This window comes from Kryptolebias marmoratus, linkage group LG23, assembly GCF_001649575.2.
Source record: "Kryptolebias marmoratus isolate JLee-2015 linkage group LG23, ASM164957v2, whole genome shotgun sequence".
In the NCBI taxonomy this organism is placed as follows: Eukaryota; Metazoa; Chordata; class Actinopteri; order Cyprinodontiformes; family Rivulidae; genus Kryptolebias; species Kryptolebias marmoratus.
Window position 1 is genome coordinate 5,287,277 of NC_051452.1, and position 12,952 is coordinate 5,300,228.

Genomic DNA, 12,952 nt, shown 5'->3' on the forward strand with positions numbered 1-12,952 from the left:
GCAGCTGCAGCTGTAGCTGCAGTTGTAGTTGCAGCTGTAGTTGCAGTTGTAGCTGTAGCTGCAGTTGTAGCTGAAGCTGCAGTTGCAGCTGCAGGTGTAGCTGCAGTTGTAGCTGTAGTTGCAGCTGCAGCTGTAGTTGCAGCTGTAGTTGTGGTTGTAGTTTTGGTTGTAGTTGTAGTGAGTGAACAAAGCCACCCAGCCTGTCTGACTGCATTCACTGTGATTCCTCACATGTTTTCAGTTAGACGTCATTATAAATAAATCTGTTGCTCTAACTCATCTTATGATCGCAGGATTTAGAGTATATAATATAATTATAATTAACAAAATGATAAAAGATTGTTTTTCTATTATCAGCGTGAGTTTTCAGTCCTGGACAGCCTCGGAAATACAGCTCCAGAATGACTGAAACTCAACTGAGACGAGTTCCAGACAGGTTTGAGAGAGAACTGAGAACTGTGGAGACTTCCTCCCGTCTGTCAGTAACCAGGAGGTGTTTCGACCCAGCAGTAACTCCTCTGGTTCTAGCTCGCTCTGTGTTCAGATAAATAAGACTCAGGTTGTTTATAGAAGTCATGTCTGTGAGACACCATCAGGTCTTTTTATCAGGACAGGAAATCTTCAGACGTTCGGTCGTGGAGAGTGAGTTGTGCCGTCAGTTGAGCAGATTTTGCTCCCATGATGCTGCAGAGTTCTCAGTGTTTGTTGTATTTCCTCCCTGCTCTCAGCTTTTCTGACCTTTTAGTGTTTGCATCTTCTCCGAGGACGGTTTTAATTCCCGACCAGCTTTGTGTTTTACAGTCAGAATGGTGAAGCTCTTTAATGCCCAGATCTGCATTCAGTTGTGCAGTTTTTCCCTTCAGGAGGCGGAGCTTCCTTTGAAGCATCACAGAGGCGTGAACTGTTGGTGTTTCTGGTGTTTCGTATCGAACCCCAGCGTTCATGGAAACGATGAACCATCGGCAGCAGGCACTAAGTGTGTGTGTTTCACCACAGCGGCGGCTCGGTGCTACCACTTCCTCCTCGTGGCGCCCACAGCTGGTGGCGTCACGTGCCGGCGCCTTTCAGGCTTTTAAAGACGCAGGCCGACATTGAACCAGGCGAGCGCAGGTCGGAGGGCATAAAGAGTTAGAAATGATAAAAACCGTTTATTAATTCACTTTAATTAAGGATAAATTGTGTTGTGGAAACTCACAGAGTTCAAGAAGTAAACATGCATCTTAAATTTGACCTTTTTCTGTCTGAATTTACTTCATATGTACTAAAATGTTATTTTGAGTTAATTTTGTTCCAAACAAAGTGAAGCCAGCAGAAAACTCTGTAGTTTGTTCCCTTCCTGTCAGAGTCAGCGCCGACAAAGACTGTTAGAATCTGAATCCTAATAAAGTCCCGTCTGGTTTGAGTCCACCTTAAACTCTCAGGTGAAGTCTGCGAGGAGAGCCGATGATGTCGTTTTGTGAAAGTACCTTGGGTTTCAGCGCCCACCGCCGAACCGAGGCAGGAAGTTTCTGAGGTCTGCCGGGATTTCCTCTGATTCACCTGATTTCAAATGACGCAGCAGCACCGAGCAGAGCGAGAAAATTAATGAACCTGGATTTATTTTACATTCAGATTCAACAATCTGATCTGATTTATGATTTAAGACACACTGAGCTGCTCTTCCTAACCTTAAATAATTCCAAATAAAGGAAGAGTTATAGTTAAACCTCAGGATCATCACTCTCAGCCTGTCTGCTTCCCTCTGACAGGAATGTTTCTGTTATCTGAAGCCTGACGCTGGATTAAACTGGTTAGAAGAGGAAATCTGTGGCAGAGCGTCAGACAGAACAGATTTAATCCGACTGATCGAGTTTCTACACCTCCTCATGTTTCTGGGTGTTTACATGTGTCCGTTTGAGTTAACCTGGTTGAGTTGACCTAGTGGAGTTGATCTAGTAGAGTTAACCTGGTTGAGTTGATCTAGTTGAGTTAACCTGGTTGAGTTGACCTAGTGGAGTTGATCTAGTAGAGTTAACCTGGTTGAGTTAACCTGATTGAGTTGATCTAGTTGAGTTAACCTGGTTGAGTTAACCTGATTGAGTTTACCTGGTTGAGTTGATCTAGTGGAGTTAACCTGGTTGAGTTGACCTGATTGAGTTGACCTGGTTGAGTTGATCTAGTGGAGTTAACCTGGTTGAGTTAACCTGGTTGAGTTGACCTGGTTGAGTTGATCTAGTGGAGTTAACCTGATTGAGTTAACCTGATTGAGTTGACCTGTTTGAGTTGACCTGGTTGAGTTGACCTGGTTCAGTTGACCTGGTTCAGTTGACACGATTCAGTTGATCTAGTGAAGTTGACCTGGTTCAGTTGATCTGTAATTTTATCTAATTTAACTAGTTAATTTATTGATGTAAGCCTGTTTAACTAACCAGTTTACAGAGTTTTATCTGATTTATTGAAATTACTCTTAATCCATTTAGGGTCTTCTTTATCTCACTCGGTAACCGGTTTAATAACCAGTTAAATTACTTGAATTCAGGACTGGTGTACTGACTAAGTAACTGGTTAACCAAGTTAACTGGTTTGTTTTTATCTGGCTTGATTTTCTTTAGTTTTACTGGTTAAATAACTTGACCATGTAACTAAATAATCTGAGTTACTGACTGGTTTAATACATTTTACCTAGTTGATCACATTTTAACAACCTCTATTGTAGCTTTGTTATTGACTAAGACTAGTTAACTTTTTCAACTATAGTTTTGTTCTACTTTAGTGACTAGATAACCAGTCTACTAGTTTAACTGGTTTATGGTGGATATAGGAGTTGGTAACTGATTGTTTTAATGATTTTCTTATCAGATTTTACTCTTTATTGGAAGTTTTAAAGTCGGGTTTAAGTTTTCTGACTAATTTATCTGCTGATGTTTGTTGTTTTACTGCTTGAAGACTCGTTTGTTTACTGGTAAACAACCAACCAAACACACCAGAATGAGTCCGACGGTCATCTGATGGTATTGAGGTTTTGTCGTTACTGGATGTGTTCAGAACAGTAACTCCTCCTCCTGCTTCAGGCTCCAGGAACAACTGGACCTGTCAGGTTCTGAGGCTGGTTCAGCTCCGGTCGGGTCCAAAAGCAACCTTTGGTTCTTCCATCGCTCGTTAGTCTGACAGCCACTGAGCTGGGGGGGGGGGTTCTTCTGTTAGTGTGTGTGTGTACTCCTGTGTTTGTGTGTGTGTGTGCATGTATTTATGTGTGTGTGTGTGTGTGTGTGTGTGTGTGTGTGTGTGTGTTTCCTGTCCTTAATGAGTCCGTGGCACGGCAGCGATAAGAGCACCGGAGCTTCATTATTATGCCTCAAACTTCATCACAGATTACTGCAGATTGCTCCCCCCACCTCCTCCTCTGGTTCTTCCCCTGGGATCCAACAAACCTTTCACCTCCTCTCTGTCTCCACCTGAGTCCTCCTCCTCCTCCTCCTCCTCCTGTCCGTTCTTCAGTATGATAATATTTAGCTATTCCAAATTGGACAACATGTAATCATGCAAACCATTCAAGAGCCAACAAACTATCAGACTCTTTGGCAGCTGTTCAGTGTGTGTGTGTGTGTGTGTGTGTGTGTGTGTGTGTAATGATGCTAAATGTTTTCCCTCCCTCTCATCATCCTCTCCTCCGATGGTCTCCTTCCTCTCCGTTTTCAGCTCAGGATGCAGGGGTTGAAAGTTCGCACGCGAAGCTGTGTGTGTGTGTGTGTGTGTGTGTGAGGTTTGAAAGCGTTCAGCAGCTACAGTAAATTAGCCGTATTTCCTTCGGTTGTGTTGAAGCGAACAGTCTTTTTTCTTTCATCTCTTCATCTTTTCTTTCTTTGTTTCTTTTTCCTTCCTCTGATTCTTCTTTTCTTTGCTTTTTCTGTCTGTATTTCTCTTTTTTTTCTACAGTTTTTATTTTTTTTACCTTCCTTTCTTGCTTCTTTCCCTCCTCCCGTCTGTCTTTGATTCCTTCCTTCCTTTTTTCAGTTTTTATTCCTTTCCTCCTTCCTTCCTTTTTGTATTTTTTATTATCTTTACAGTAATGAAAACATTTCTCAGAAAAATGTTTTCATTGTTTTCTTTTTTGGGAAAATAACTCTCACTTTTGTGTATTTTTTATGTCATCCTATAAAAAACTTTCACAGCTTCTGTTTTTCTGTCAGTTTCTGGAAACAAAGTTTTTTTTATTACATTTTTTATGTCTGCTGGCAAATTACGTTCCAACAGATTTCATTTTTAGTTATCAGTGGATGTCAGATAATAGTAATAAATTCAGTTTCAGTAGTTTCAGACCAGCTGTGGCGTCTACTGTTCACTGCTTTTTAGGTGTTTTGTATGAGAAAGAAGAAGAAGAAGGAGACTGTAGGGTCTTGTTTAAAAGGAACAGAAAGACATTTTTGGTCACATTACTTGTCTGGAGTTCCTGACGTATTTTAAGGCGAGTCCTGGTGAAAGATGGATCTGAATGTTAATAAGTTCCTCTCTGCAGCTTCTGTTATCTGCAGACCTGCAGCCGAGCTTCATCCTGACCCTTGAGGGGGAAACGGCTGCAGCGTCAAGCTAATCTTAGACGTCAGAGAGGACTTTCAAGCCTTTGAGCGACTCTGAGCGATGAACTCAGAATCAATAAATCCTCCCGGTCCTGATGATCAGTGAGGGTGAGGTGACTCGTGCACGGTGACCCCGCCTGGGGTCAGAGGTCAGGAACAGCGACCTGTACGAACAGAGCGACTTGTTCTGGAGTTTGACCCGTTATTCCAGGAAGCTAAAACCGACTCCACAGGAAGTTTCTGCACCAAATGTCAGGGCTATCACCTGCCGTCGAGGTGGAGGAAGTAATCTGGGAATTTACTGCTTCCAAACCGCTGCAGCAGAATTTCCCACAGTGGCGAGTTTATTTAAGGTGTTCAGGACTGAGGAGCTGAAACGAGACGGGCTGTTTTAAATAAAATCAGTTTGATGGAGCAACCTGCTCTCTACAATGTTTTAACTCCGGTTATTTCATGATTTTCTTCAGGGTGGGTAAATGGGGAAGAAAGTTGGAGGGTAAAAATATAAAAAGAGAAGAACTGCGTGAGTTAAAAACACGTAGTGTTTTTAACTTTAACTTTATTTTAGAACGTTTTAACCGTTTTCAGTTCATGTTTCCACAGTTCTAAGTTTATTAATAAAAATAACATTTAAGTGTTAAAAAAGAATCTTAAAAGCGTCAAAAAACTGAAAAACATCTCATTCAGAAAGCTGTTCGTTGTCAGAGTAGAAGCCCCGCCTCCTGCGCTTTAGCTCCGCCCAGCTTTGAATCGTGCTGCGTTCACTGCACCTCTGCTGTGAAAGTTGATCTAATCTTCCATGTCTTGACTTTTAAACCTGGCTTCGTCTTGTTTGTGTTCTTTAATTTTAAACTTAGGGAGAAGTTGTAAACTTTGATTTCCCACAGGTCACTGAATGCATCACCTAGTGCCTGGATACCTCGATCAGAAAACCCAGAGTTTTCCTAAACTCTGGGTAAACTAAGGCATGAATGACCGAGTTTATTTGTGACCCCTCACCGTAAGGAGATGCTTTCAGGTCAGTGAGTCTGATCTGTGTTCCAGGTTCTCTTTAAAACAAACCGTAGAGTTAATCGTCTTGTTTCATCATCTAAAGCAACATTCAAAGCAAAGATCAAGCTGTGAAGAGCACAGGGCTTTAATCAGGCTGTGTTTTGACAGAATGAAACCTCAGGAAATCACGTGAGCCCTTCCTGTCCAATCAGCTCCTTCCTTCTGTCTGCTGGATCCTCAGAGTTTGTCCTGTGGCCTCGAGTTCCTTCACGGTGCCGCCGGCTGGCAGCGTGATCAAAGCGAGACGTTTCACCGCAGAGCAGGAAGTGGCAGTGACGGCGGGCAGCGGCAGGAGGGCTGGGAGGGGAACAGATCGTCAGTGTCCGGCTCTCGTCTCGTCTTTAACAGTTCTGTGTCGTTTACATGACTGTAATCCCGGCAGGAAATGGATTCCCTGCTGAGGTCGTGGTTTGAAAGTGAATTTTACTATGTTAATTATCTGCAGCAACACCAGCAGCTTGGTGTGGGAAAAAACAGGGAAACAAGCTGCCGCAGTGGATCTGAGGATCAGAGCACTTTATGTAAAGGAAGTCAGGGACTTTAAAGACGATCTGGACCCGTCCTGAGACCGATGCAGACCCAAGCAGATTTATTGTTTTGAGGGTTGGGACTCAGAACCCAAACTTTATATAGCGCCAAGTCACAAAAGTCATCACAGTCTCTCATCACGAGCAGCACGTTGGCGACAGCGGAAAGGAAAAACTCCCCTTTAACAGGAAGAAACCTCCAGCAGAACCAGAACCAGACTCAGGACGGGCGGCCATCTGCCTCGACTGGCTGGTCTTTGAGAGGACAGGCTTCGTCTGAAACCATCTACCATCTGTCTGCAGTCAGTTCCACAGATACTGAGCTGAAATTTGGTGTGGTAGTAGCTGAGAGTCGTCTCCTACACACATGGGTTCAACCAAAACATCTGAACCCACCGTCTGTTGTTTTAGCTGAAAGATAAGCTGACAGTAAACTCCTTCGTTTAAAACAAATCTTTCTGTTAATCAAAATGAACATTTCCTCAGATATGAGGCTGAAACCAACAGGTATTCAGTGTTTTTATCGTAATAATGAATAATTGATGGTAAAAACCGTTCAGGATGAATTTGTGTCGCCCAGTTGATGAATTGTAAACACCCAGGCTTCATAACGACCCCCCACCCCCCCACCCCACCCACCCCCTGGATGGACATTTAATGGTATTTTGTGGTGCAGATTACATGAAGTCTGAGCCAAATGAAAGCAGCTGTCAGTGATCAAAGAGACGAGAACATAACAGGAAACTGCACACATCAGACAGCAGGCGATGCATGTTTCCAACTGCCGGAGAAGATTTACAGCCACACAGAGGAAAACTGGATCTGAAAGTCCTCGTTGTTCGAGTCCAGACCTGCAGCGAGTGGATCAGAGGGCGAGAGTGATCCCCCGATTCCCTCCGCCATCCCGAGACTGAGAACAATGACTCCTTTCAGCTCTCCGGTTTCAAAGAGGAGAGAAAAACCGCAGAGTTCAGGCTGCATGAAGGAGACGAGGAGGCCTGAAGTCATTTCATCTGTCGGGGGTTCGAGGACGGGGTCAACAAGTGCAGAGAGTCCCTCCACCCGCCTCCGAACTGAAGAAAGAAGCTGTGAAGTCTCGGAGCTTTAATACTCGAGCTGGAGAAGATTTAAAACAACAACTTTTATCATCAAAAATGTTTGTTTTCATTCCCATAAAGGCAAGTTTGTCTCGTTTCTAACCCCAAAAATCTGAAAATTCTCAGTTTGAAACAGATTGAAGGAGCTGAAACCAGAGATTCATGTCCACAGTTTACCAAGAAGTTCTGAAGCTTTCCTGCAGAAAGTGATCTCAGTCAGTCGTAGAGACACCGTGCAGCCACGGGAAAGAGACACCACGCTGTGAGATCCTTTGAGGGTCCAACGGACCGGGACAGGTTGGTTCTGATGGAGCCTTCAAAGGTCCAACAAACCAGGACATGTCTGTTCTTTAAGAACTTTCGAGGGGCCAATGGATTGGAACAGATTGGTTTTGTTGGAACCTTCGAGGGTCCAACGGACCGGGACAGGTTGGTTCTGATGGAACCTTTGAGTTTCTGAACAGAGGAGGCCTGAGGTTCCAGGTCTCCAGAACAGGACAGTGTTTCAGTTTCACACCTAAAGGTTCTTTAACGTGAACCAGACCAACAAAGACCCTCAGGAGGGAGGGAGGGGGTGATTTGCATGTGAGTTCAGCCCACATTAAAAACGTGGAACTCTTCAGTTTAAACTGAGAAGAAGTACGTTCTTCCACAACCAAGAACAGAAGTCCGGTGTCTGTTTGAACCCAGCAGCATCGCTGTGTCCTGGATGACGGAGAACCTGCAGCAGAACATCTGAGTTCTGTTAGTCTTCAGCACAGGAACACAAGAACACGGGTCTCAACAGCACCAGAACTCGTTTTGATCAGAGCGCAGCATCCAGATGGAGCTGGAGAGGGGAGGAGGTTTGGAGCGCCGCAGGGCCTCCTCTTCATCAAAAAGACACAGAAACAGAAGAAGAAGAAGAGGGCAGAGGGGGGGTTCTCCGGTTTTACGGGCCTCAGCTGTTCCTGGTTAGATGTCAGCGCTGGAGGTGGAGGAGTGAATGAAGTGGGTTTGAACCACGTCAGAAACCGAACTGGGACTTCCCTGCAGGTTCTGCGTTAGTTCTTAACCTTTACCCTCCTCCTCCTCCTCCTCCTCCTCCTCCTCGTCTTCACCGTCTCTGTTCTCCCTGGGACTAAAATAGCTCGTTGTTGTTGTTGTAGACACAGAACCACCAAACCAGATGGCCCGCAGCTACGAGTGAGAGGCTGTCTGCTCTGAGCATGCCCAGACAGAGTGAAACCACACTGAGGCAGCAGCGAAACACATCTTCACTCCATGTTTGCTGCCATCTCATTTGTAATGAGATTTTTTTTTTCTTTCAGTCGACGTGTCGGGTCGTGTTGAGTTTCTGTTTGAGCTGCAGCTTGTTTCTTTTCGGGTCACATGCTTGTGTGTCGTCAGCTGACTGATGATGTCAGCGGTTCCTGCTCTGAGTTCACAGGGAGCCGGTTCAGATTTCAGGTCGAGGTTCCTGTGAGAACACACGACCTGAAGCAGGTCTCCGCTCACATCAGAACCCGTCCGGAGGAGACAAACAGAACGGATCGGGCCCCGAGTCCTGGCATAAACCAACTTAGAGCGGGAGCAGAGGATCATGGGATTAAAGATGAGCGTATTTTTACACGCCGCTCGCATGTCAACACACCTCGCCGTCGTTATTTAAAGACGGGTTTTTGTGTGGGTGGTCGTGGACGAAGCGAGCTCAGCTGCAGAGTAAATGAGACGTACAGAGGTGTAAATCATCACAACACTCAGTTTTTATCCAGCAGCCTTCTTCTGTTTCCTGTCCGTGTGGTTTCTGCTGTTCTGTCACTCAGATGATCTGATTATGTGTCCCTTCATATTTTACTTTCGGCCAACTCCACAGTTTTCCTGCCACAGTTTGGGAATGTGTTCTTCAATAAAACTATAAAAGTTAGTTTCTGCTGCAGGGAACTCCCAGTTCCACTGGAAGGAGGATTGAGGATTGCGTGCCTGGCTTCAGCCACGTTGGTTCCAGCTTTGGTTTGCTCTGTTTTCTCGCAGACCAAGATCAGATTTTCTGGGACTGCGTCGTCCCGCTCCCTGACTTCTGGACCGAGTTCATGTTTCCTGTTTACAGCAGGTTAGCTTAGCTTAGCATAAAGACTGGGAACAGAGGGAAACTGCTAGCCTGGTTCTGATAAAGTCCAAACTTTAGTCACTGTTTGTTTTTAAACTTTATTTCTGTCAGAAAAAAGAGACCTGATGAGAAATGCTCTTTGGTTTGTAATATTTCTGTTCAGTGGTAAAAAAAACTAATTATGATCTGAAAGTTTACACTATGTCTCAAAAAATTAAACATTTATAACATTATGACAGAGAAATGATAAAAATTGTTAAATTAAGTTTCATAAAATAGTATAATTTATTTATTTTGATTGATTTTAGTGTCCTATGTTTAAACCTTTTTTCTTTGGAGAGGATAATAAACTAAACCATCAATGTTTGCAAGAAATGAGTTGTTCAATAGAAAAAAATAATCAGCAATTTTAAAGTTATTTCCAAGCAGCTGTTCCAAAACATTTAGTTTCTTGTATTGTATGACACTTTTGACACAATATCACAGCATCATCGGCTCATTTCTTCCTGAATTTAACACCAATATTTTTTAATTTCTGATCATTTGGACTGAAATCAAATCTTTCTTGACGGTCAGTAAACGCAGCATGTTAAAGTTTAAAGCAGATAAAGATGAGAAAAAATTATTTTTTCAGCTCAGAGTTGGAGAAACGACAAATATTTGACCTGAAAAGATGTTTTAAATGTAGAAACTCAGTGTTGGAGGAACGAGGGAGGTTTATAATGACTTCAGATATCCAAATATATTCATCACAGCACAGAAACGTACACTTTTCACCATATTTTTATCTTTTAAAACTATAAAAATATAGTTTTTGAGCTTAAAAAGTGAAGCATTTGAAGAACTTTGTTATTGATCCTTTAGTTTCGATCAAAGATGAGAAATTCTTCAGAGGTTTTGATGTTTTTCCGGTTTTTTAAAGAATTAAACTTTAAAACAAATGAGCTGAAACCCTGATTTGATTCAGGAGCCCAAAGGACAGGAGGAACCTTCATGTTGATTAAAGTTTGAATCTGAAGACTGCTTTAAGCGACAAAGATAAATGTTCTTATTTTAAACATTTGAGGTGGTCATATATATTCACTGGGAGGGTGTGTTGGTTTTGGTTTTCTTCTAAATCTGAGGCTAAGCCTTTAAATTACACACTTCGTGTTTCCTCGCGGTGGCGTTCTCCTCCAGGATCCAAACTCCTCAGTTTGTGATCAGAAAACCAGATCGATCGGAGCGTCTCCGTCGGCCGACCACTTCACACGGGTCGGTTCTTCCACAGGGCCCGTCGCCCCTGCTGCGTCCGGCCCGCGGAGGAAAACCCCGAGGCCAACGGGTAATTTAGTGGCTCCGCCGCCTGCTTTCCTCGTTCGTCTTTAACAGGAACGGATCCAGTTTCAAACCCAGACAGGAAACAAATGTCTGTGTTTTGTACTGAATCTCCAAGATTTTTAGTTTAATTTCTCAAGTTGTTGAGACATAAAAACAGGACATGGATGATCAGAGGGACGATTTAAACCTGCTTCCCCTCTGAGAGGATGTTTTAAGCAGTTCTTTCTTCTCCTGATAAGTCAGAGGAAGGGCTGAGTGGCTGCATTGACAGGCAGAGCGGTTCTGTTTGTCTTCATGTTCCCTCAGACCCGACTCATCAGGTCCTGTCGAACCCTGTTGAAGTTGTTTCTGTCTTCTTCTCCTGCAGCCGTCATGAAGTCCGGTCAGAGCGGCTCCAGCTGGACCGCCGACCGCAGCCTGATGTTCGGAGGAAACGGCCCGACTCCTTCAGCGTCCCCCTCCTCCTTCTCCTCCTCCGTGGTGACCTCCGTGGACGGAGTCAGCTTCTCCGAGGGAGACCTGCTGCTTCAGGTTCCTCTTTGTTCCAAACGGTCAGAGACAAACACACAGAAAGACTCAGAAATGACGGACAGGCGTGCTCTCTGTTCAGGTGCTGAACGGCTTCGTGTTGGTGGTGACGGCTGAAGGCTACGTCTTCTACACGTCCCCCACGATCCAGGACTTCCTCGGCTTCCATCAGGTAAAAACGCACCAGAAACATGCTCAGAAATGAAACTGAGGAGTCCAAAAATGAGAAAAAATAAATGTTTACCAGATAAACATCCACCAAAAGATCCGGGAAAAGTCGCTGCGACAAATATGATAAAGAAACAACTAAAACCACAAACATCATTTTCTCTGTTTGGTCGTTTTAACACTATGAGGAGAAATCTGCAGGAACAACAAGAGCCGATCAGATTTTCTCCTCCTCACGTGTTTCCAGTAACGAGGTCATTTAACGCTAATTATCAGGACGTCAGTGAGCTGAGTTAGTTCTGCCTGGTTGGGTCTGAAATGAAACAATGAAGCCCAAAACAAAGAAAATGGGATCATTTTCATGCTCAAAGTGGAGTTTTGTGATTCATTGGTGCCGTGTTGTCTGAAAAGGGATGAATCTGTGAATTAAAGTGATAATAAGTCCCTGCCTGCTCCAGAGTCAGCTGGTTTCACGTTACAGATCCTTTCAGCTCAGACGTTAGAAACAGGAATAAAACAGTTTGTGTAAAACTCACCCAGGTGGGATGTGCACTGTAAAACAAGTAAAACTATAAAAAAAATACGCCTTGTTTTCATCCTTGTCTGTTTGCTTTTTGTCATCAAACTGTAAAAATGTGCTTCGAATCTGTGACTCATTTAAGCTCTTTGTGCCACAAAATGTTTCGAGACAAGAAATCCAGACAGAAACATGTTCCTCACAAAGGAACAGAATGTTTTATTTTACTTAATCAAATTCAACGTCAATTTATCAGTGCTGCAGAACCTCTCTGCTGTCTCAAAATACCATTTATTCTCTGTAAATTACCGTCCACGTGACGCTGAGAGCATCATCAGCCCTCGTCATGAACAGCAAGCGGCTCATTTTCTCCAACTTTCAGCGAAGATCCTGCAGGAAGAAGATGGAAAATAACTGATTGTTCTGCCATCAGAAGCCTAAAAATAAGGTTTGAGTTAGTGTGTGCATGTTTCTGTTGTGTGGAAGATAAAATCTCAGCTGGACAACCTACTAAATCACACACGCACACAGTTGTGTGTGTTTTTGTGCGTGAGAACCCAACTTCTTTGTCAGCTGTGAACCCTTGACTCGTAAACACATCCGTTTGAACCGAGGTTAAACATGTCAGCACTCTGAGGGGGGAACAAACACAAAAACATCTCCTCGGAGAATACACACACACACACACAGTGTTTTCACAACATGATGTGCAGCCAGGATGCTGATCAGAAAGCTGCTGATCTGAGGTCAGTCGTAGAGAAGAAACATCCGTCCACTTCCTTCACCTGCTTCTTCCTGTTTCTGACCTCCAGAGGTGGTGAGAGGTGGGGCTCACCTGGACAGGTGAACAGAGAGACCAGGGGGACGGACACATAAGGAGGGGTTAGACTTCCCAGGTAACAGACCTGCAGGGAGGACATGTAACCTCCACACAGAAAGACGTTGTTTTCATCCTTCAGCCTCCGACCCTCAGTCCAACAGGTCCGTCCTCTGACCCTCAGACCGACAGGTCCGTCCTCTGACCCTCAGACCGACAGGTCCGTCCTCTGACCCTCAGTCCAACAGGTCCGTCCTCTGACCCTCAGACCGACAGGTCC

The 12,952-nt window shown here is 44.1% G+C and overlaps 1 protein-coding gene and 1 long non-coding RNA gene across 3 annotated transcripts in view; one reads left to right on the forward strand and one right to left on the reverse strand.

The window, feature by feature from the left end:
• Positions 1-12,952, forward strand: part of ahr2 (aryl hydrocarbon receptor 2) — a 56,115-nt gene that overhangs the window by 27,250 nt on the left and 15,913 nt on the right. For both annotated transcript variants that reach the window (XM_017438602.3, XM_017438603.3), the window contains 2 exons: positions 11,010-11,173; positions 11,253-11,342. In XM_017438602.3, coding sequence (XP_017294091.1) covers positions 11,010-11,173; positions 11,253-11,342 — 254 coding nt within the window. The remainder of the gene's footprint in view (positions 1-11,009; positions 11,174-11,252; positions 11,343-12,952) is intronic.
• LOC119616747 overlaps positions 11,707-12,952 on the reverse strand; it is a 14,418-nt gene continuing 13,172 nt past the window's right edge. The window contains exon 3 of the long non-coding RNA XR_005232760.1: positions 11,707-12,245. This is a non-coding gene — a long non-coding RNA (uncharacterized LOC119616747). The remainder of the gene's footprint in view (positions 12,246-12,952) is intronic.